The sequence below is a fragment of the Budorcas taxicolor genome, chromosome 8 (assembly GCF_023091745.1).
Source record: "Budorcas taxicolor isolate Tak-1 chromosome 8, Takin1.1, whole genome shotgun sequence".
NCBI classification, from domain to species: domain Eukaryota; kingdom Metazoa; phylum Chordata; class Mammalia; order Artiodactyla; family Bovidae; genus Budorcas; species Budorcas taxicolor.
The window spans coordinates 115,367,435-115,388,928 of record NC_068917.1 but is presented as its reverse complement, the minus strand read 5'-3'; the positions used below and the strand labels follow the sequence as shown (position 1 = coordinate 115,388,928).

Below are 21,494 nucleotides of genomic sequence, written 5' to 3'. Positions count from 1 at the left end.
AGTAGAGTCTGCCTGCAATGCGGAAGACCAGGGTTCAACCCCTGGGTCAGGAAGATGGAAAGAACTGACACCTCAGTCCAGTACTCACTCCTGGAAAACCGCGTGGACGGAGGAGCCTGGGGGGCTACGTCCGTGGGGTGGCAGAGAGCCGGACACGACTGAGCGACTTCACTTTCACACCACCGACAACCCTGGCGGCTCCCAGGGGCCCGGCAAGCTCAGCACCCCCGCCTGCTCACAGAGCCCGCGAGGCCACGAGAGGTGGTTTCTCGGCATCTCTGGGCACAGGAACAAGCAGGGCTTCTGAATTCTCGCCAGCGTCACCCACTGCTGCCCGCCCTGCCCTCCCTCGGCTGCTTCATGAGACTCCGGGAGGTTCTGTGGAGAGCCTCACCGCCCGCAGGACGCTGGTGGGCCCATTCTGGCTCTACCACAGTCATCTCTTAAAATACTGTCTTTTTAAAAAAGCAATTAAGGCGTGAGGGCAAAGCCATGCGTTTGACATGTGGTCCATGTATTTGACTCTGGCGGGACGTGAAGAACGGCTTCAGGGTCCGCGTTTTTCCCACTGACTCACCGAAGAGTTAAATCTCGGCCTCCAGAAACCCCTCAGTCGGCCTGTGGGGACGCCTCCTGCGCGCCGGCCCCGTCCCCGGAGGGCGGCCGGGGAAGCCGCCGGGGAGAGGGCTTCCAGGCCGGGGGTGAGTCCCACCGCGGACCCCGAGGACGGGCCGGCAGGCGGGCGACCACGAGGAGAGTCCGCCTGCTTGGTTTTAAAAGAACACTGGCCGCCCACTTCCTGAATAGCTCACCCCAAACTCTACACCTTTTGCAGGCGCCTCGGCGGTGCCAGGAGCACTCGGGCTCGGAGAGGAGTGGAAACTATTTTTGGCATCCAGAAGGGCGGCTGCGGGCCGCCGAGCGCAGTCGGCGCCTGGATCGCGGACTGCCTTTTCGGAGTTTGAAACTCTAATCAGGGGCGCATCCGAACAGGCCTCGGGCGACTCGGCGGCAGGGCGGGCGGGATCCCCCGGGGAGCGCGGGGGTGGGCGCGCGGTGCCAACTGGAGCGCCGGGTCCCAGTGGCCCCGCCGCGGCGCCCCAGCTGGAGACGAGGGCGGGGACGGGCCCCGCGCGCACACCCGCTCGGAACTCGGCTCCGCCCGCGCCTTCCCGCACTCGGAGCGCGCCCCTCCCGGAACGCGGCGCAGGGGAGCCCGAGAGAGCCGTGCGCCCACCGGGGCCCGGGCCGGAGGCTCTCTGCGCCCCGCCGGACGCGGGCCAGAGAGGGGGCGCCAGGAGGGCCTCCCGGAGCCGGGACGGGGGTACGGCGGCCCGGGCAGGAGGGGGAAGCGCCGAGTCGGAGGAGAGGGGGAGGGGAAAGGAACGCGGGAGAGGGGGGCGCCGGGCTCCGGGAGCAGGGGGCCCGAGCGGGGCGGGGGAGGAGCGGGCGAGCATCAGGGCCGGCGGGGCTGGGGGCTTTCCCCGGCGGCCCCGACGACTCCCCCGGCCCGCCGGGACTCCGAGCTCCAAACAAAGGCGGCTCTGGAGGCGGCGCGCTCTGCGCTCAGGTCCGCCCCCCGTCCGGCCACGGAGGACAAAGGCCCCGCCGCACGATCCCCGGCCGCCCGGCGCGCCCAGATTCCCGGAGCCCTGCCCCCGGCGCCCCGCGCCCCGCGCCCCGCCGCACTCACAGGATAGAGGTCTGCGGCGCCACGGCGGGCACGGCCTCCAGCAGCAGATGCATGCAGCGCACCGTGGTGCGGAAGCACAGGCAGCGGCTGGGACACCCGTTGCTCGGCCTGGGGGCGACCTCGGCCAGCGCCCCCCAGCACGAGCACAGAACGAGTGCCAGCAGGCAGGGGCGCGCGGCGCGCACGGCCATGACCCACGGCGCGCGGGGCGCTTGGGCGCGCGGACCGACAGCGAAGGCCCGGCGCGTCCACCGCCGGCTCCGGACTGCGGCCGCCCGCCGCCCAGGCGCGGCCCACGTCCCAGCTGTGCGCCGGGGGCGGGGGGCGCCAGCTGTGCACATGCGCGCGGCTCCGCCCTTCCCGCCCCCACCTCCCCGAGGGCCGGGGCGGGGCGAGGACCTCCTGCCCGGAGCGCGGCGGCCCGGCGGCCCCGGCTGCGGAGGACAGGTTGGGTCCCCGGGGTCCAGTCCCAGGTCCGCGCTCACGGTCTGGGGCCTCGCCTAGCGGCCGTTGCCACACGTGTGCAATAGAAGCTTTTGTTGTTTCAGAAAACACTCTTAGAGGACTTCGCAAGTTCCAGGCAGGATTCCAAGCGCTTTCTCTCTCTCTGCCCTCTCTGCCTTTCTCTCGCCCCCTGCCTCCACCGCGTCTCTCTCCGTCTCTCTGTTTCTGTCTGGCTGTCTCTCGGAGACCTGCCTCCAGACAAGCCGCTGGGGCTCAGAGCCAGGGGTCGGGCTCCCTGCCTGGGCCCACGAGGCCTGTTAAGCGCCCGCACCTCCTCGCACGTCGGCCTCCGCGCCAGCCCCAGCCCTGTCCTGAGGACCCCAGGGCACGGTGAGAAGCCTAGAAGACGTTTGGGTAGAGGTCTGTGTGCAGGGTTGGCCCAGGTGGACGCTCAGTGTCCTTTAGTTTCCTCCCTTGTGGCCACGGGTGGAGGAACCCACTGGGCCTCCCCAGGGGGCCTTGCTGGAGCCCCCAGAAGACACAGCGGGGGCCTTGGGCCAAGCCACTCTTTTCTAACACTTGACTCCTGAGGGTCCAGTTACAGCTGAAGAGGTCCAGTCCACAGTCACCACGGTCACCACGTCCCAGCGTCGGAGAGGAGCCTGGATCTGTTCCGACCCCCACTGTCTCGTGGCCGGTCTGACCACTGGCAGAGAGGTGGTCTCCCCAGGCTGCTGTGGGGATGGGGTGGCGGACGCTTGCCTGTGTCAGCAGACTGCCGCCCCTCCGTGGTCCCCAGGGCCTGGCTCTGGGGGAGCTGAGCTGGGGGCTGGCCCGGCTCCCCCGAAGCTGGCGTGCTGGAACCACTGGGAGCAGCCTTCCCAGTCTCCAGGGGCTCGGACACGCCAGCCAGGCGGCCTGCGTGCTCACAGTCACGAGTCCCCCGGGGCTTCACACTCCTTCCCAAACGCTGTCTGATTGCCCTGCACGAATTTCAAACTTAGGTCAGAAATCCCAAACCTCGCTGTCCCTGTTTTCTTCTGAATCTCTGATGAGATCCTCTAAAATGTTTCATCAGACCCTCCAGCCCAGCAGTCGCCCCTGAGGGCCTCACCCACTGGTGTGAGTTGAAAATCCCCGTGGATTCCAGTTGTTCCTGTGTGTGGGTCAATTTCTGCTCTTCGTCCTCCTTACCAATAACCACCAGCAGTCCCGGCCCTGCCCCTTGCCCTGGACCCCCGCTAGGACCCCAACTGGGCCTGCTGGCCCCCTCCCTGCCGTGGGCAGAGAATGTGCTGCCGCTTTGACCCTGCCGCCGCTCCCCAAGCCAAAAGTCTCCAGGCCCCTTAGGTTTCAGTGGGTAAAGGCTGCTTTCCAACCATCCCGGGGAGCAGGCGTCCACAGCAGCACATGTCCTCTGCCTCTCCGTCTGGTTCAGCACCACTGTGGCTCACAACGTGTCCATCAGGCTGGGCTGTCGCCCCCAGTGGTTTGATCAAACATGAGTCCAAGTGTTGTGCTGAAGGTGTTTTGTAGATGAGTTTGACAGTGGTGAGCCTGGGCAAAGAGGAGCTCCCTCCGTGATGTGGGGGAGCCTCATCCACTCAGCTGAAGGTCTTTAGAAACCACTGGGGTTTCCTGGAGAAGAGATTGTGCCTCACGGCCTCAGCATCCACTGCCCCCTGAGTTCCCAGCCTCCTGTCCTGCCTCTGAAACGTGCTGCAGCAGCGCCCATGCTGCAGGAGGGGTTCTGTGAACTCTACCCTCACCGGACCTCCCCTGCAGTCTTCCCTCCCAGCCTCCCCTCCTCCCAGTTCAGCAGGGACACTTACCTACTGGGCTCTCTGCTTCTGCACCTCCTGGGCCGTGTGTCCCGCGTCCGCCCTCTAGAGGCCCAGGGAGGCCTCACACCTCAGGGATCTTGCCTTTCTCCCGGTTCACTGTGGCCATCAAAGTCTCCTGGGTTTTCTGTTGCCCAAGCCCACATGACTGTTTGCATTTCTCTCTGCTGACCACTTCCCGAGCCTCGTTATCTGCCTGCGACCCTGTTATCTGCCTGCAGTAAACATTCCTTCCTGGTGCGACCATGCTGCCTGCTTAGACATGCATTCAGAGACAGGATCCCCGTGGAATTCTCGGTGCTCTGAGTGGCACCCGGAGCTCTGCAGCGTCACGCGGCTGTGCCTGCCGGCCCACCGACTGAGCACCTGCTCAGGGCCGGGCCTGCACGTGACTGCTGTCCGCATACTTGAGTATCTAAGCTCGGTGACATCCCGAAGAGATGTGAGTATCCCCAGTTTGCAAATGCAAAACCCGATGCTCAGTGAAGAGCATAGCTTGTCCAGGCCCCATCACTCAGGACGGGCAGGCAGGGGACGGCATGCTGACCTGGCATCACCCTTGCCAGGCCCTGACCTTGAACCTCACCTACTGAGCTAGCTGGTGGTGGGCCCCTCCTGCAGGTCACCAGGCCCGGCCAGTGCCCCGCTGGTCCCCGCTGGCCTTCTCTGGAGACTCACTAGGGCCACGGGGGCCACCCTCCTGGGGACGCCGGGCACCCCTGCAGCCACGGCCCCAAGCTGGCAGAGGTGACTGATGGTCAGTTTCTCCCCACTCAGTGGCCACCCTCCACCCCCCCAGGCGCCCAGGCTGTGTTGAGGAGACACCCAAGTGCCCAGGGGCCCCCAGGGACAGTCCACTTCCTGCTAGTTCCAGGGTGAACCTGCCTTCTCTCTGCCCATCGCTCCTCAGGAGTCTGTGAGGAAGGGAGCATGGGGTTTGGAACAAGAGAGACTGGCCAGCGGCTTCCCAAACTCCCTGACTCTGGTGACTGTCTCGCCCTCTCAGAGCCCTGGGCTCCCGTCTGTCAAGGGAGGAGGCCGTCTCACACTCACAGGCAGTGCTGAGGGCCCGGCGAGAGGTGTGGGGGCCGCGCCACCCCCCCCCCCCCCCCCGCCAGGGACGAGTGTCCTCCTGGCGGGGAGGCTTCCCAGGTCTGGAGACCGGGGGGCCATTCCCAGACGGTGAGTCAGCCCTGGAGAACCTGGCTGTGCCTGAGACCGCCCCCCTCCCCAGGGCCTCGCCGGCATCTTCCTGCCCGGCGCCAGCCCACTTGCTGGCAGCCGGCGAGGAGGGCGTGGAGATGCTCTGGGGATGTGCTCCGGGGAGATGCTCCTGGGAGGTGCTCCAGGGCATCATGGGTGGCTCAGTGGCCAGCAGAAGGCTGACCCCACAGTCCTGAAGGCCAGAGGTCAAGGTTCGCTCCTCCCCGCCCCTCTGCAGGCCCTGGTGCTGCTAGCGGGCTGCACGTGCCGGCCGGCCGCGGCCCGTCTCCAGGGGGCTTCCCCCGGTCTGTCCTCATCCCGGTCTCCCTGTCCTTGCAGGCACATGCCGACTTAGGGCCCAGGACGCCCCCCATGACGCTGGCCACGTCTGCAGCAGGCCTGTTTCCAGAGCAGTTCACACCCCGAGCTCCGGGCAGGACTGGGTGCTGGACAGACAGCCAGGCAGGGTGGTGATGAGCCCGGGGCCCTGGCCCCCTGCCCCCGCCCCAGGCTGCCCCCACTGAAGGAAGGGAAGCACTGGGACCGGGGCCTGCTTCACAGCGAGCGCCCTGCGGGGATGGAGGGGGCGGGGTCGTGCCAGGTTAGGTGCGGCTCCGTCTCAGGCACAGGCACGGCTCTGCGCTCCAGAAACATCTGCAGATAAGCCTGAGCCTCCAGAGGGCAGGGCTGTCTGTGGAGGACCCGCGGACCTGCACGCTTGTATCTCACCCCAGACAAGGACTTCGGCCACACTGGGCCCCGTCCCCGCCTCAGGGCCGCTGGAAACTCCCACCCCAGGAGCGCGCACTCAGCCCTGTGCGCGTGGCGTCCCTTTATCATCCTGAACTAGAAGACTGCTCCTCAGCAAAATGGGCCTGCGGTCAGCGTGCCGCTGGCTGCAGCCCTCCCGGCTGACACATGCCGTGTGTGCCGTGTGTGCCGTGTGTGCCGTGTGTGCCGTGACCCACTCTGCTGCCTGTCCTGCCTGTCCCACTTGCCGAGAAGCCGCTGGCCTCACGTCAGGTAGAGCTTCTTTTCTTACATTTAAAAAGGAAAGTTGTTCAGTCACTAAGTCATGTCCCACCCCGTGGACTGCAGCATGCCAGGCTTCCTTGTCTTCCACCGTCTCCTGGAGTTTGCTCAAACTCACGTTGGTTGAGTCAGAACAGATGACTAAATACACCCGCTTAGAGTCGTTTTAGCCTGCAATGGACGCAGCCCCAGTGGGCTCGGCCCTGGGGCTCTGGCCGCCCCTCTGGAGCTGGGCCCGCATGGCTACGGGGGTGGCGGTCGGCCGGCCGCGGGCCTAGCCCTGGAGCCCAGGTTCCCTGGGGCCGTGTCTGCAGGGCTCCTGTGTTCTTCTGGAATCCTCACCCCCCCGCAGCCCTGCCGGCTCTGGGCGCAGGCCTCCAGCAGGAGCTCTACTGTTTGGGGGCCCCTCCCCAACGGTTTCAACGCCCAGACGGCTGTGTCACAGGACCGCACCCAGAGGGACTGTCGCAAGCTGCCACCCTCCCACCTCGCCTCCAAGACCGGCTCTCTTGCAAGGGCCCTTCGAGGCCTGCACCCTCCCCTCCCCGTGAAGTTGCTCACGCTCTGTCTCTCGGGGTGGGGCCCGTGTGTTTCTCCCAGGACCCCCGTGCACGCTCTCCCAACCCCCACCTGACTTCTGCACCTCCTCTCCTGCCTCCCCACCTGGCGTCAGCCCTCTTCACAGGCTGCCCTTCGGAGCCACCAGGGTCAAGGACCGCGTTTCCCGCCCTCCATGGCTTTGAGCCCCGAGGCGATGGCTCACAGGCAACTGTCCCGGAGACCACAGAGGGGGGGACCCTCCACTTACAGTGTCTGAGTGTCTGAGTGTGGACCGCCCGCTCTAGCTCACGGTCTGCTGGCTGCAGGCCCATCCCCTGCCTGGGGGCCGGACGGCAGGCCCGGGTCCAGAGGGTCACGGCCAGAGAGGGGCTCTCAGGTCCTGGGCTCCCTGCCACCATGAAGACGGTGCACGCGCGTGTGCAAAGGCCTGAGACAGATGCCCGAAAGAAACAGGAGACAGGACATCGTCATCTTCCGCAGGCAAGCTCAGCCTGTGGTTCCACCGCGCTCCCCGACTCTGGGCTCTCCCAGCACAGACTCCAGAGGGCAGTGTCCACAGTCACTGACCGCCCCAGGGGCAGGTGAGCCTCCGCCCCCTCCCCTGCGCTGATTGGAGCTCTGGGCCGCTGAGGAATGTTCCAGAAGGAATGTCACGTGTGGGCGCAGGGCAGGGGAGGTGGGAGAGCTCTTGCTGCCTGAGGAGCCCAGACCCGGATGCCCGCGGAGCCCTAAGCAGGATGTCCACCAGCATTCCCCGAGTCAGCCGGCCTTCAGGTCTCCTTGAGAAAATCTTAGCGGAGCCCAGCAGGGTCAGCGTCTGCTGTGAGGAGCCAGGCTGAGAGTAGAACTTCCTTCGGTCAGTTCAGTTCAGTTCAGTCGCTCAGTCGTGTCTGACTCTGTGACCCCATGAACCGCAGCATGCCAGGCCTCCCTGTCCAGCAGCAACTCCCGGAGTTTACCCAAACTCATGTCCGTTGAGTTGGTGATGCCGTCCAATCATCTCATTCTCTGTCAACCCCTTCTTCTCCTGCCTTTCCCAGCATCAGGGTCTTTTCCAAGGAGTCAGAACTTCCCTGGTGTCCCTTCAACACTGCTTTCCTGGGCTCCCGAGCTGGGGGCCTGCTCCTGCCCTCCTGCTGAAGGCCCTGCACACGGCATGAGGCCGGGCCAACCGGAATGACAGAGCCTGGAGCAGAGAAAGTTTCACCACGGGGCTGAGCCAGAGGGCCGGGCGGCTCTTCTCAGGGGACCCGGACTCCCCAGTGGGCTTGAGGAGTCAGTTTTAGGGGCAGGATGTGGGGCAGGGCTGCAGGGTGTGTGCCTTCCTTCGAGGAGGGCGTGGGAGATGAGGGCAGTGCCTGGGACCCCGGGCTCAGCCTGCAGTCCGTCCTCCGGGGCGGGGGCCTCCGTCCCTGGAGCAGCGCCGCGCATCCGGGTGTGAGTCCTGGGGGGACCCTGGGCTCAGCCTGCAGTCCGTCCTCCGGGGCGGGGGCCTCCGTCCCTGCAGCAGTGCCGCGCGTCCGAGTGTGAGTCCTGGGGGCACAGGACTCTGCTCCCCCAACCAAGGCTGCACCTTTGTTTCCTGGGCGCCCCTCCCTTCCCTGATTGGCTACTGCTGGAATCTGCACTTGGGAGGAAAGAGAAGGATAGGAGGCTGAATCCTTTTTCCAGGAAGAAATGGGGGAACGCAGAAAGGTTTCGTACCCGAGAGGGCCCCACAGGGTCCTGACCATTTTCACTCCTGGGTTGTCAGCTGGGGGCCTTGCAATATGACTGATTAGCAAGAGGAAATCGAGCGTTTACCCACGGGGGCACCTCCTGTCCACAGCGGAGGCGCCCAGGCGGAGAGCACCTCAAAGAGGTGCCCTTGGAGGAGGGCATGGCTACCCACCCCAGTATTCTTGCCTGGAGACTGCCATGGACAGAAGAGCCTGGCGGGCTACCGTCCACGGGGTCACAGAGTCAGAAAGGACTGAGTGACTAACACTTTCAGCATCTTCAGTTAAGGCTGAGAAAGTGTGTGGAGGCCAGTTGCAGGAAGGGGACTCAGAATGATTAACAGATACAGATACAGTTGTGCAGACTTCAGTCTCCGCTGATTTGGTATCAGCCTTCTCTCCTGACTCAGACAGGAGACTCCCTTACAAACAGAGATTTCCCTTGTGGATGAAAAAGCATTTCTGCCATATCAGTAAACAATGTTGCAGACAGCCGGCCTCTGAAACTGCCCTTGTACCGCGGTGGTGAGCCCCCAGGGAGCCCGGAATGAGGACACTCCCAGGGTGGGGTGAGGGTGTTGCTTTGCTGGGCTAGCTCGCTGAGGACTTGCCGGGAGTAAGTCTCTCAGATGGCTCTCAGGGAGAGCTCTGAAGAGGTGAGGGAGGAGCTGGGATCCATGGGAGCTTTTGCAACAAAGACCAGGTGGTTGGAGCATGGGAAGATACTATTACTTACAGAAAACCAAGCATCTCAGGTTGGTGAATTTAGCCCCTTTCTGTGAATGGGAAGAGGCGAGAGTCGGCTCACTGACGCCGCTCCCTTGATGTGCAGCTCAGCTACCTGCCGGGCCAGTGTCCTGGGCTCTCTCACCCTGAGCCCCTCTGCCCTGGGGTGGCTGCGGCCCCTCTGTCTGCACTCCGAGTCCCCCCAGGACCCGCTTTCTGGGGCAGCTGTGGTGGCTGGGTGGCTGCATTACTGGTCTACTCGTTAGCGCTAGGCACTCAGTCGTGTCTGACTCTGCGGCCCCATGGACTGTAGCCCGCCAGGCCCCCCTGTCCACGGGATTCTCCGCAAGAGCACTGGAGCGGGTGGTCCTGCCTCCTCCAGGGGGTCCTCCTGCTTCGGCAGGTGCGTGCCTTACCACTGGCGCCACCTGCAGGGGCTGATACGCAGCAGCGTGTTTCGCTCACAGCCCTGCAAGCCCAGTCTGGCGCCAGGGGGGTGAGCTGCCAAGGACAAAGCTCACGTTGCCGGAGCGACTGCAGGTCTTTGCTCAGAACCTGGAAACCCTCACCTTCGGCAGGAGTGGACGTCAAACTCTGAGGTAAAGTGTCCAGAGATGAGAGTGGCGGCCACAAGCCCGGCTGGAAGCAGCGGGAACCACGATGGTGACGAGTCTGACCTCCAGCAAAGCCCAAGTCTCACGTGAAGCTGGTTTCACTGCTTTAGGTGCTAGATGGCAAACCTAGCAGCGGCCGTGGGAGGATGCAGACCGGAAAAGCATGAGACGGGCTGGCAGCCCTCTCCCTCGGAAAAGCCCGACGCCTCCCCGTCCTCAGCTTTGCTCCTCCTCCTCTGTCTCTCCTCTTGGGAATTAAACCGTCCTCTGCAGGTGGGGTGAGAATTGCTCCATGAACGTGGTTCCTGCTTTTCCGTTCTTTCCACTGAATAAAGCCTGCGCTGTGTTGATCTCGACTTTGGTTTTAGCTGCTCCAGCCTGAATGGGAAAGGAACGTCTCCTGCCAAGGCAGGGAGCCGCGGCCTGGCTGGGGCCTGAGCAGGGTCCCCACAGATCAATTCGGTAGCACATGGAGGACCCCGGCCTGAGGCAGGATCAGACTCTGGGGGAGACGCAGCCTCAGGTGGGTGAGGAGGAGCTAAGACACTGAGCCCGTCCGTGGATCAAGGATGAGACAGGCCGAGATTCGGATCCAGACTCAGGAGACATGCTCTCATTCTGGAAAGAGAAAGGGATTCTCCCCCTTGTTCTGCAGGAAAGAAAAAATTCAAAAATGTGCCCATGAGCTAATCTTTCGAGCTTTTATCAGATAAGCCGAAAGTATTTAAGAACATTTTCGAATCAACACTTCACTGGATTCCCAGAAATACTTTTGTATTTTGGCAATACAGCAAACGATAAGACGTGATTCCCAGCACAAGTGAACTGCAGAATTCCGGCTCCTCTAGCCCTGGAGACGCAAGGCGGGAGCAGGAAGTCTGGTTGCTTCCGGTTAAGCAGCCGGCCTGGCCCCGTCAGTGCGGCGGCAGGTAGAACACAAGGCAGGCGAGGAAGGGAGATCTCAGGGAGACGCGAGGGGGTCTGCACCGGCAGGCAAGGGAGCAGCCTGTGAGTATCGGTGTGAAGAAAAACTCATGTCTTATGGCGAGACGAGGAAAAGTAAGCGTGAGAAGTCTCTGCCCTCTGGCCTCCTCTCCTGCACTGGGCATCTCCTGGACCACCACACTGGCAGGAACACCCACCCAGCTAAAGAGCAGCCTCCCGCCAGCATCAGCAAGATGACTCTATCGACAGCACTTGTTGCTAATCTCAGAAGAGGTTACATGACCCACTGCAATGAGCCGTTTGCATCTAAGAACTGTTGCTTTGATGTACAGTCCTGTGTCTCCGAACTCGTGCGTAACTGTGCCTTGATTTCTGGTGGGTGGACCAGTTCTCAGGGCTTTCCGAGACGCTCCTCAGGTCATGATCCTTGACTCTGGCTCAAATAAAGCTTTCCATTTTTTTCTTAGATCGACTGATTAATTGTTCATCAAGTCTAACTTCTTATTTTCCGGATCCTCCTGTTGATAATCTATTACCTTCTTGCTTCTTTGTAATCAAGAACCTACTTCTGTTAAACTGAAAAGAAAAATCAACTGGATTGTCATTTATCCCAAATCGTTTCCCATGTCCAAGCTCAACTCAAAAATTTTTCCTTACTCAAAAAATCATTTTGAGGCAACTTGAGGAGTATTTATATCAGGGCTTCCCTTGTGGCTCAGACAGTAAAGCGTCTGCCTGCAATGCCAGAGACCCGGGTTCGATTCCTGGGTTGGGAAGATCCCCTGGAGGAGGAAATGGCACCCCACTCCAATCCTGTGGACGGAGGAGCCTGGTGGGCTGCAGTCCGTGAGGAGTATTTATATTACACAGGAAGAAAAAGCACACGCAGATGAGGGAAAGGGAAGAAGTCAGAAGAAAACGAAGAACTGAGGCGGAGATCAGAGTCTGGAGACGCCTCTAGAGATAGAGAGGAGACCGCAGCATTTGGCTGGACGTGGGCCAGGGCTCCTTGGGACCAGCTGAGAGGTCCTGGCACAGGATGCTGCGCTGGGCACGGAAAAGGAGCCCCCAAGAGCTGGGATGTGCTGGCTTCATCCTATCAGGCAGGCCTGCCTGAGCTGCATTGGTCCTGGAGGGAGTTGATCTTCATGTTTCTACATTCCGTTCAGCTTGGACAGTGACCAGTAACTTCTGGGGCATTTTGGTGGAAGTGAAAGTCGCTCAGTCGTGTCTGACTCTTTGCGACTCCAGGGACCATACAGTCCGTGCTCTCCAGGCCAGAGTACTGGGGTGGGGGGCCTTTCCCCTCTCCAGGGGATCTTCCCAACCCAGGGATCGAACTCGGGTCTCCCGCAACACAGGCAGATTCTTTACCAGCTGAGCCGCAAGGGAAGCCCGAGGATACTGACGTGGGTAACCTATCCCTTCTCCAGGGGATCTTCCCAAGCCAGGATTGAACCGCGGTCTCCTGCACTGCAGGCGGATTCTTTCCCAGCTGAGCCACCAGGGAAGCCCAGGAATACTGGAGTGGGTAGCCTTTTCCTTCAGGGATCTTCCCAACCCAGGGACCGAACCCAGGCCTCGCGCACTGCAGGCGGATTCTTTCCCAGCTGAGCCACTGGGAAGCCTGAGAATACTGGAGTGGGGAGCCTGTCGCTGCTCCAGTGGATCTTCCCGACCCAGGTAATGGGAGGAAGGTGCAAACTCCCAGTTACAGGGTGAGTGGGTGCTGGGACGACCACAGAGCCGGGAGCAGAGCTCAAGCTGCTGTAGGGCCTGAGGCATGGGCCCCGTGAGCCCTCATCCCAGAGGAAGGAAAGGGCTGTTGCTTCTTTCGGGCCCTTTCTCTGTGTGGCGTCTGTGACGGGGCCGGCTCACAGCACAGGTGCCCCTCCGTCTCACTGTGTGCCTTGCGCGGGCACAGCGGTGCGTGTCGATTGGTGGGAGGGGCGACCACACAGAAGGAGACCAGGCTGCTAATCTGGTCACTCGGAGAGAACGTGTGCGATGGTTTTTGTGAGGAAACTTCCAGATCTAAAGCTGTGCACACATGAAAGGAGAAAGGACAGAGAGCCACGTTTCTTTTCCTTGATGCACCTTTTAACTCGCTTCGGGCCCGGGGCTCCCCCGTTGCTCGGCTGCGCTGACAGGTCCGCAGCGCCAGAGCTGAGTGTGGAGGGAGTGGACCGTCCCAGGGCCCTGACAGCAACGGGCCTCCTGCCACAGAGGGACGGGGACCGGGGACCAGGCCCCGGGGAGCCGAGAGGCCCCTGCTCACTAAGGCTTCTGCCGGGAGGAGGCGGGAGGCTGCTCTGGGCTCCAGAGGGGAGCTGCCGATGGCGTCGTGGGAGCGCAGCGCGTCCGCTTCATCCAGGCCGCCTCCCCGCCCCGGGGCCTGGAGGGTACATGGTGGTGAGTGTGGGGCGACCCCGGGGGGCGCGTGGTGAGTGTGGGGTGACCCCGGGGGCGCATAGTGAGTGTGGGGTGACCCCGGGGGCATGTGGTGAGGAGTGTGGGGTGACCCCAGGGGCGCATAGTGAGTGTGGGGTGACCCCAGGGGCATGTGGTGAGGAGTGTGGGATGACCCTGGGGTGGACGTGGTGAGTGTGGGGTGACCCCGGGGGGCACATGGTGAGTGTGGGGTGACCCCGGGGGCACATGGTGAGGAGTGTGGGGCGACCCCGGGGGGCACGTGGTGGTGAGTGTGGGGTGACCCCGGGGGGCACATGGTGAGTGTGGGGTGACCCCAGGGCATGTGGTGAGGAGTGTGGGGTGACCCTGGGGCAGACGTGGTGAGTGTGGGGTGACCCCGGGGGCACGTGGTGGTGAGTGTGGGGTGACCCCGGGGGCACGTGGTGAGGAGTGTGGGGCGACCCCTGGGGCACGTGCTGTGGAATGGGGGTGACCCAGGGGTATGTGGTGTAGAATGTGGGGTGAGCCCGGGGGCAGCTGGAGAGGAGTGTGGGGTGACGCTACAGGGTACGTGGTGAGGAGTGTGGGGTGCCCCCGGAGCCTCTTCTCCCAAACACCCTGGAATCCTCACTCTGCCTGTTTACTTTCCGAAAAACCGCTCCACGGTCCAGGGTGAGAAAAGAGTGGTCGCAGCCGGCCCTGTTGGTACGTGCCTGGCAAGATCCATCGGGAGGGCGGGTTCAGACCAGAGGCCCGGGACCTGTGTGGGCTGCTGCCCCATCTCCCCACTCTCACTAGAGGGACCCTGGCTTCTGCCCTGCCTCCCCGCCCCCAACTTTGGCTTCCCAGGGCCAGTGGCTCCCCAGCTTTGGTTTGCTACTCGGGGCTGAGGGGGAGAGAAGGACTGGACAGACCCCCCCACCTCCCCGGGCGCAGGGAGCTGGCGGGACCACCGGAACCGCTAACATACGCCAATGTGACCCAGCCTTGTTGCCACTCAGCTGCTGCATAACCTCTTTGTCATTTGTTTTCTGTACTGTTCACGTCATCACAAGCATCCTATTAGTGCGGAATTGTACCCGTCGTTTCTGGTAACACCATCGTGTTCCATGAAGTGCCTTTATCTCTTCTGCTCCAACCTCCCTCTTCACTAGGACCTTGGGGGTTGGTTTCACTCACTTCAGTGCATTTCCAGTCGTTCTGGCATTTTAGGAGGGACATCTGGAATTACTGGGTCAAGAATTTTGTAAGATTTCTGACCTTGCTAACCTACTCTCCATCAGGTTTACACTGATTCTCAGGGCAAGATGCTTCCAACCACCAGCCTGAAAGATCTCAGTCACGACAGCAGCTCCTCAATGTCCCGCCATCTGTTGAACTTCCACGATCCTGAAGACGTGCCGTTTCACAGGTGCGCCCCATGGTCTGAAGAGACGGGGTGGCGGGACCCTAAATCCCCCCCCAGGACCCCACACTCCATCCGCCCTGGTGCAGCTGACCCAGTGCCAGGTGTAAAATACGGGCAACACCTGCTGGAAGACGGGCTCAGAGGCCGCGGAATCTCGGAGCAAGAGGAAGGCCGGGGAGCCGCCCGGCGCCGAGGGGCGAGGGGTGGCCCTGTGGCAGCTGGGAGAGCTGTGAGCCTCTGCACCCCAGGCCTGGGGAGATCTGTGACGGGTGTGAACCTTGGGACGTGGATGCATGCTGCGTGACGGCCGTGTCCATCGGGAGGGGCGTCTGCATCTGTGAGGATGTCCCTGCTCTGGGGGGACGCCTGCATCGGACGTGACCTCAGGAGGAGACAGTAGGGGTGACGGCAAGAGGTGTCACGTGGCTTCCTGACAAGCTCAGGGGCAGCGCCTCCAGGAACAGTCTCATCTGTGCTCATGGACCTCGGGGTAGACGGGTCAGCCCGCAGCAACGTCGTCGCAGGAGCGGCCGTGGCTGGGGAGAAAGACCCCTTCCCCAGACCCCACGCGCTTCCAGACTCAGTGAAGATGCACACGCAGCTAGAGACCCTTCGTGCTACAAATGTGGTAACACCTTTTTTATTTAGAGTAAGATGTGTTAACATCCAGCATGACAAAATTTGTACAAAGTTCACAATTTAAAAATGAATATCACTGCAACTTGTGATTCCACACATTTATAGCAAAATTAAAGTGTCAACAAACCCATGCCGTGTAGTACAAAAATAAATCAAACTTCAGTTCCACAGAGAGCACGATAAATATTTATACAAAATTCTGTCTTAATAAATGATTACTTAAATTAACTTAGAAATGAATATGAACAATAAGTTATAATAAATAAACTCTGATGACTCACAATAATTCCATATGAAAGGTCAGCATTCTAATATGTGACACTTTTGTGATCCCTATATAATAGTCACAGATAACTTTGATTTGATATTATGTACCAACGTTAGATGAGCAGCAGATTTGTGCTTAAAACCCCTTTCCATTGTACATAGGTGAGAACAATTAGAATCCCAAACTGATACTACCTATTACGCTACGGAAAGCATCACTATAACTGGCAAGGAAGCTGCAGACAGCGACGGGGCGGGGAGATGCATGTGCCGATACGAACAACGGGGGCCTGCGGGGAGGCTGGGGCCCCGGACGGGATATGTGGCCACAGGTGGCGAGGCGCACCTGGCTTCAGCTCTCAAAAAGGCAATTCTGAGCAGGGCAGCTACAACGAATCACGCAACAGAAAGAGGGCCCCGCAGGGAAGGCGCTGCGGCGCCTGAGTCATCACACAATCTTCTCCCAGCTAAGTAGTAAAGTCCTCCTGGAAAACTGTAAGCTTTTGTACAGTGAGCAGTATAAAGTGCCGCTGGGATGTACATGTATTATACACATATATATACCGAGGTTGAGTATTGTATCAGAGCATTTGCGGTGAGGCCCCTGTAATGTCGTAGCATCATCAGGCCAGCGGGGAGGCCTCCTCAGATTCCTCCAGGGTCAGCGTCGCGAGGCTACTGACACGGGAACTGCACGCCTCCGTACGGATACATGGGACAAGGTGAGTGCAAATAGCCGACTGGCACATTGTGGGGCAATGACCCTGTAAGTCCTGTTCTGCTAAAAATATTTTTTTTTTAATTTTTACAAAACCCATCTTTTTTTTTTTTTCATAACAAAATTTTAAAGTACTTTTGTACTTCCTGCATAACATCAAGACATGGAAGGGAGAATGCTATCACATGTAAATCAAGTCAACAGCAATCAAAACACGACAGGCCATCCCGGGGACGCGTGAGGAGAGGGGAGCGCGGCGGCGGAGAGCGGTCTTACGCAGCGCGGAGTGCGGGTCGCCGGGGGAACAGTCAGTCTCCAGGGTGGAAACGAGTCTGAGATGATCTAGTGTAAAGCAAGAAAGTGCTGAAGGGCATCTAGTTACTCCCACCATCTGATGGCATTCGCTCCTAGAGCAGGTCACGACCGAGCGGACGAGGCTACGCGAACCTGCGGTCCGCGGGCCTCCGGAGGGCGGCCGGTGCAGCGCGCGCCCCGCCTCTGAGCGGGACGCGGGCTTCCTCGAAGCCCGCGCTGGGCGGGGCGCTTGTCTGAGCCGCTTTCCCACCCAGGCCGGCCCGCAGCTCAGCCCGGTCACGCGAGGACTGGCACGCCGTCTGCCTTTATCCCCCACGGGAAACTCACGACAGCGACAACAGGAATGGTAACTGGATAAGATGGAAGGGGAAAGAGAGTCTCAAAGGATCTTTGAGCGCAAAGGAAAACACACGGATTCTGTTGGGCAACAGACGGTTCAGAGGGCGAGGAGCCCTCGGGGAGGGAGGAGAAGGTTGCTCCAAAGCGGCCCGAGAGAGGAGGAGGAATCTTCGGTCGTCCACCTCTACTCTGCCCCTGTCTTAGCTGAAGGTCCCACCGTCACACCATGCAACGCTCAGGAGTTAATTTAAAAGTGCTGTTTAAGCTGCTTTGAATCTTCTGCCAAGTTTCCATGGCTTGATGTTGTCTTACAATAAATTACTTATCTCATTTCTTACAGTTAGTCCATTTGCCATTTCCTTGGAATGCAAAAAACCTCATTTATTGCCCCCACCATACACCATCCTCCTAAAACAAACAAACAAAAAAATCACATAATATTTCCAAGCATTGTTCAAAAATAAAGCATTTTTTGCAACCAATTCTTGCTATGAAACAATATGCACACAAAATGTATTTCTTAAATTCCATAAGATCCTCCAACATGAGGCAAAACGATAACATCTAAAAAGTGGCTTTGGGGCCACCAAATGATCATTCAGAGCTGTTTGTGTGTGTGTGTGTGTGTGTCCATTTCAGTTCAAAATACTAAACATTTAATCACTAAAGCATTAAAAAGAATGTACACTCTATTTATTTTGATCGGCTTACCTCTTCAGAAATATATAGACCCCCAAATGTGCATACATCAGCAGCTATAAACATTACATGGCATGTCACACTATGTCAGCTTATATGAAAACGTACAAAAATGTGAATGTATTCCAAAACTATTCTGCAGGTACTATCTTTAAAGCAAGACAGAAAATCATTATGAAGTCTTGTAAGCATAACACTGTTTCAAACAGAAATCAATAGAGAACACTTTCTGGTAAATCACAGCAGCAAAGAGCAGAGGCAGCGTTTTTAAGCGAGATCCCACCACTACAGCAGCTGTTCAGACCTGAATTCCTCTCACAGCCTGCTTTATATTTTCCAGTAGAGCTTTATTTTCTGGGCTCTGATAACGGTCTTGATTTGTATACATGTCCGTCAAAGTAGTCACGTATGCATCAAAATTTTGTTCATTGATTGGATCCTACGAGATATTAAATAGTAGTTCATATGCAACTTTTATTTTCTTAATAGGATATTCACATCAGCATAAAATAGTATCCCAGCCTAACGCCACTGTCCTTATCTTACTTAAAAGGCCTTTCAGAGCAACTTAACCTCAGGGGATTTACCGATCAGCCCCACCAGAGCGGTTCACGTTATGGCTTGGGGGAGGTAACCGCAAGCATCCAAGGTCTGAGAGCCACGAGGACAGAACAGACAGACAGCTACACTAGGACGAGCGCTGCGCGCGGCCCCGGGGGCCTCCGCCCGGCGCCGCCCACTTACCATGTGCGGCAGCTGGATGTTGGCGAGGCTGTGGATCAGGGACTGGCTGAGGCTGGCGAGCTCGTGCAGGAGAGACTCGTTCTGCTGCTCGATCGCCTTGTTCTCCTCCTCGATGGTCTTGAGGCTGGACTCCATGGTGGTGATCTGAAACACACGGGCCTCGGGGCATGTAACACGAGCCGCCCCCAGCGCGAGGCCTCGGGGGCCCCGCGGGGGCGCAGCCTCTTCGCCCCAATCCAGAGGTTTCCGTGTGGAGGCCTGGACGCTGAAGGGGTCACTTCGTGCGCTTTGAGTCCTCACACTCGAGCACTTGGGAACTGGACCCTAACAGCTGGTCTCTCTGAAAAGGAACCGGTGCGTGAAGGCGGGCTAGGTTCCCAGGCTGTCTCAGCTTTCACGCAGTTTTTAAAAGGTCTTCTTGCCACTGTGCACAGACGATCGTGTGAGGACTGGCCTTGTGCCACCCAGGCCTTTCTGCTGGCGTGACAGGACGACCTATCTGGATTAGTATCTTAGGATGTGGGGCTAACACATCCTCTTCTTCAGTTCGGTTCAGTCACTCAGTCGTGTCCGACTCTTTGCGACCCCATGAATTGCAGGACGCCAGGCCTCCCTGTCCATCACCAACTCCTGGAGTTCACTCAGACTCACGTCCATCGAGTCGGTGATGCCATCCAGCCATCTCATCCTCTGTCATCCCCTTCTCCTCCTGCCCCCAGTCCCTCTCAGGATCAGAGTCCTTTCCAGTGAGTCAACTCTTCGCATGAGGTGGCCAAAGTACTGGAGTTTCAGCTTTAGCATCATTCTTTCCAAAGAAACCCCAGGGCTGATCTCCTTCAGGATGGACTGGTTGGACCTCCTTGCAGTGCAAGGCTGAAGCTAATACTGCACAGAGAGTTCTTGAAATATTGGTTTATTTGTGAGTCACTCTCCTCTCCAGAAAAAAAAACTGCTTTCTTGACTACGCCAAAGATTTTGACTGTGTGGATCACAACAAACTGGAAAATTCTTCAAGAGAAGGGAATACCAGACCACCTGACCTGCCTCCTGAGAAATCTGTACGCAGGTCAAGAAGCAATAGTTAGAACCAGACATGGAACAACAGACTGGTTCCAAATTGGGAAAGGAGTACGTCAAGGCTGTATATTGTCACCCTGCTTATTTAACTTATATGCAGAGTACATTAGGAGAAACACTGGGCTGGATGAAGCACAAGCTGGAATCAAAATTGCCGGGAGAAATATCAATAACCTCAGATATGCAGATGACACCACCCTTATGGCAGAAAGTGAAGAAGTAAAGAGCCTCTTGATGAAAGTGAAAAAGGAGAGTGAAATAGCTGGCTTAAAACTCAACATTCAGAAAACGAAGATCATGGCATCTGGTCCCAATACTTCATGGCAAACAGATAAGGAAACAATGGAAACAGTGGGAGACTTTATTTTGGGGGCTCCAAAATCACTGCAGATGGTGACTGCAGCCGTGAAATTAAAAGATGCTTGCTCCTTGGAAGAAAAGCTATGACCAACCTAGACAGAATATTAAAAAGCAGAGACATTGCTTTGCCAACAAAGGTCCATCTAGTCAAGGCTATGGTTTTTCCAGGAGTCATGTATGGATGTGAGAGTTGGACTATAAAGAAAGCTGAGCCCTGAAGGATTGATGCCTTTGAACTGTGGTGTTGGAGAAGACTCTTGAGAGCCCCTTGGACTGCAAGGAGATCCAACCAGTCCATTCTGAAGGAGATCAGTCCTGAATAATCATTTGAAGGACTGGTGCTGAAGCTGAAACTCCAATACTTTGGCCACCTGATGTGAAGAACTGACTCATTAGAAAAGACCCTGATGCTGGGAAAGATTGAAGGCAGAAGGAAAAGGGGACGACAGAGGATGAGATGGTTGGATGGCATCACTGACTCAATGGACATGAGTCTGAGCAAACTCTGGGAGTTAGTGATGGACAGAAAGGCCTGGCGTGCTGCAGTCCGTGGGATCCCAAAGAGTTGGACATGACTAAGCGGCAGAACTGATCCTCTTCGTAGTCACGAGGCAGGGGTCCTTAGCGGCCTGTATGGTGTCACTGCCTCCCTACCTCAGAGAAGGGTCTGGCATGGCTTCCTGACCGCTCTCCCTTCCTCTAACCTCCCAAGGAGAACGTAACCATTGCTGTGGAGCCTCCTGGCCTCCACCTGCCGCCAGACGACCAGTCCTCACTTACTGCACAGCAGGCTGGAGAGCTGCCCACTCTGCAAAGGGAGCTGAGGGACCCTCAGCGACAGAACCAAACAGGGAGATCCCGGAGGCCACAGCGTGTGTGCTGGGCTCTGTGGGTCCCCAAGCTGGCCTCAGAGGGGATGCATGGAAACAGGACTGTCTGCCGTACGCCAAGCTCACAGCCTGGCGCCTCCAAATGGCAACCACCGATTGCCCTGAATTATCCGAATCTCTGCTCATCAGCTCTAAACTCTGATTTCTCAGGTAGGATGTCCCTGCTCACATCCAAGGATCCCAAGCAGTTGGGGTCTGAGGGAGTCCCTGACTTCAGCTTTCCCAGGTTTGCCAGGCAAGATCTGGCTCTTTGTGGATTCAAGAGCAACAACACTTGTCAGTAGGCACGTCTCTAGGTGAGAGTATTTCCCGTGGAAGGACACTCGTTTCCCTGGGCTTCTGACCCAGCAGGGTTCAGAGGAAAAGCCAGCACCCCAGGAACTGCTCAGAGGTGGAACGGGGGGCGGGCAGAGTGCTGCCAGGGGGTCAGCATCCCCCGTGGCTGGCCCCTCGGGGTGGAGGGGCTGACCGCACTGCTGCGGGGCTCCCAGTAGCAGGGAGGAGCCGTGGGTACTGGGCGCCTGGCAGCATGCAGCCCGGGAGAGGCCAAGGCTGGCTGTGATGGAGGAATGGTCCTGCTCTCCGTCCGGGGCACCCGGGGCTCGGGGAGGGGCTGGAGGCAGCCTGTCCTGCGGGTCAGGAGCCCCGTGCTCTCAGCTCAAGGTCCTCAGCCTGGGGACAAGCCCCCTGCTATTGGGACCGTCCTCGTCTACCTATGTGATGAGCAGCAGGCTTCCTGCAGCGGAGGGACGAGGACCTGAGGACAGTGTGTGCGTGTGTGCACGACCTCTCGCCCGGGCTCAGGATAGAGCTGAGACGTGTTAGAGACGTACACAGAGCTGAGCAATC

The 21,494-nt window shown here is 58.9% G+C and overlaps 2 protein-coding genes across 4 annotated transcripts in view; both read right to left on the bottom strand.

Annotated features, from left to right (window-relative positions):
• PXDN (peroxidasin) overlaps positions 1-1,892 on the bottom strand; it is a 66,477-nt gene extending 64,585 nt beyond the window's left edge. For all 3 annotated transcript variants that reach the window (XR_008199806.1, XM_052644493.1, XM_052644494.1), the window contains exon 1: positions 1,694-1,892. Coding sequence is in view for 2 of the 3 variants with exons in the window: in XM_052644493.1 (XP_052500453.1) it covers positions 1,694-1,884 (191 nt within the window). In the remaining variant the exon portion in view is untranslated. The remainder of the gene's footprint in view (positions 1-1,693) is intronic.
• Positions 1,893-17,256: 15,364 nt separating this feature from the next.
• MYT1L (myelin transcription factor 1 like) overlaps positions 17,257-21,494 on the bottom strand; it is a 128,649-nt gene continuing 124,411 nt past the window's right edge. Inside the window, exons 19-20 of the mRNA XM_052644495.1 lie at positions 18,319-18,462; positions 17,257-17,283 (exon numbers count right to left, since the gene is read on the bottom strand). Of these exons, the coding sequence (XP_052500455.1) occupies positions 17,257-17,283; positions 18,319-18,462 (171 nt within the window). The remainder of the gene's footprint in view (positions 17,284-18,318; positions 18,463-21,494) is intronic.